Source organism: Sinocyclocheilus grahami, unplaced genomic scaffold (genome assembly GCF_001515645.1).
Source record: "Sinocyclocheilus grahami isolate Dianchi unplaced genomic scaffold, SAMN03320097.WGS_v1.1 scaffold19175.1, whole genome shotgun sequence".
Classification (NCBI taxonomy): Eukaryota; Metazoa; Chordata; class Actinopteri; order Cypriniformes; family Cyprinidae; genus Sinocyclocheilus; species Sinocyclocheilus grahami.
Window position 1 is genome coordinate 1,867 of NW_015517480.1, and position 1,652 is coordinate 3,518.

Consider the following 1,652-nt stretch of genomic DNA (forward strand, 5'->3'; position numbering starts at 1 on the left):
TGAAATGTAGGGTTCCAGAAAGAACACAACACATTTTCACTCAAAATTTCAAGTGTAATCTGATCTTTCAATGCTACTGTTCAAAACTAAACTGTACTTTAGTGCAAAAGCTAATTAAAAGTTGTCAGTAAACTGCCTGTTTGATTGCAGCCATCCACAAACAAACTATATATAATTGCGAGCTACTGTAAACAAACTACATAAACATGCAAACATGTCTTAATTGCTGTTACAGTTATGTGCATCTCTGCAGCCACCCGCTGATCGCGTGGGAACACACTGAGATGCACTAGGTGTTTGTGTTTGTTGTGCCATTGAGCAGATAATGGGAAAACATCATAAACAGCAAATAAACAGAAATCGAAGCTACAGACATTTCAGATATATGCATGTTTATTTACAAATCAAAAACATTCTATTTAAATAAAATCTATCTACATTTGTTCTACAAAAAACAGAAGGCACTTGTTATGGTGGCCTAGGAAATAGACATGCGTGGACTTGTTACGTATCACAGTTTGGTGCAAAGTTACCATTTATTCATAGCAGAATAAATGTAAATGATGCAAACCCACTTGCTGATGCATTCCAAAACACCAGAGAGTCTGAATGAAAATGAGCTGTGCAGCTGAGGTGAGCATGCATAGAAATGAAGTCTAATGTAAGAACAGATTGTCCATGTACTCACAGAGCACATTAGAGGTTCACAAATTCTAAACTTCTGTTCCGTCCCGGTTGTAAATGAGATTACTGACACTGAAATGATTGGAGAACGAGTTGATCAAGCCACTGTTGTTATGGGACGCTGAGTAGTAGTTCAGTCTGTTGGTGTTGAGATGGCCCGGTTCTGATGGAGGGGCAATTTCATGTCCAGACATGCCGTGCGTAAAATCCCCCAAGTGTCCAGAACTGACGTCTCTGCTTCTGATCCCGTTGCCGTTTCCAGCCATTATCGAGTTCATGTTACCGATAAAGTTGTTAAAACACGGGCTGTGCTCTGCGGATGGTGAAGGGGACGATTTGGGTTCGCTTGAGGTCGGAGAGTTCTGGAGGCTCTGCGGAGATGCGCTCATCAGACTCACCGCGTCCGCCAATTTGAGCGCGTCCTCGGATTTTACCGACAGGCTACTGGCGTTTCCATCAGCTCTTCTCTTTCTCTTCCTTCTGAAGTTGCCGTTATCGAACATTTTCTCGCAGTTGGGGTCCAAAGTCCAGTAATTTCCTTTCCCTTAAAAAAAGAAACGGGAAAACATGTTAGTATTGGACTAAAATCTAGCGCGTAATTATGCAGGCCAAACTTTGACTAAAGAGCATTCAAACTTACCAGGGTCGTCCTCATCCCGCGCGACTTTCTTGAAGCAATCGTTCAAGGACAGATTGTGTCTTATGGAGTTCTGCCATCCGGCTTTGCTTTTCTTATAAAAAGGAAAGCTTTCCGCCACATACTGATAAATCTGACTGAGCGTCAGTTTCTTATCCTGCGCGTTCTGAATAGCCATCGCAATCAGCGCTGAATAGGAATAAGGCGGTCTGACCATCTTGAAAAGCTCTTGCTGACTTGAAATGGACAGCCAACTGAGATCCGCGTTTCCGAAGCCGGTGGGAGTAGGAAGAAACTGCCGCTGGTTCGACCCAAATCCTGACTGAATGTA

The 1,652-nt window shown here is 42.9% G+C and overlaps 1 protein-coding gene across 1 annotated transcript; it reads right to left on the reverse strand.

Moving 5' to 3' along the window:
• Nucleotides 1–466: 466 nt before the first annotated feature.
• LOC107579684 (forkhead box protein I1c-like) lies at nt 467–1,649 on the reverse strand (the record flags this gene model as incomplete). Its single annotated transcript, XM_016265485.1, has 2 exons — nt 467–1,228; nt 1,325–1,649. Coding segments are annotated over 2 exons (840 nt in total), but the record flags the coding sequence as incomplete, so codon positions are not given.
• Between the last annotated feature and the right edge of the window lie 3 nt (nt 1,650–1,652).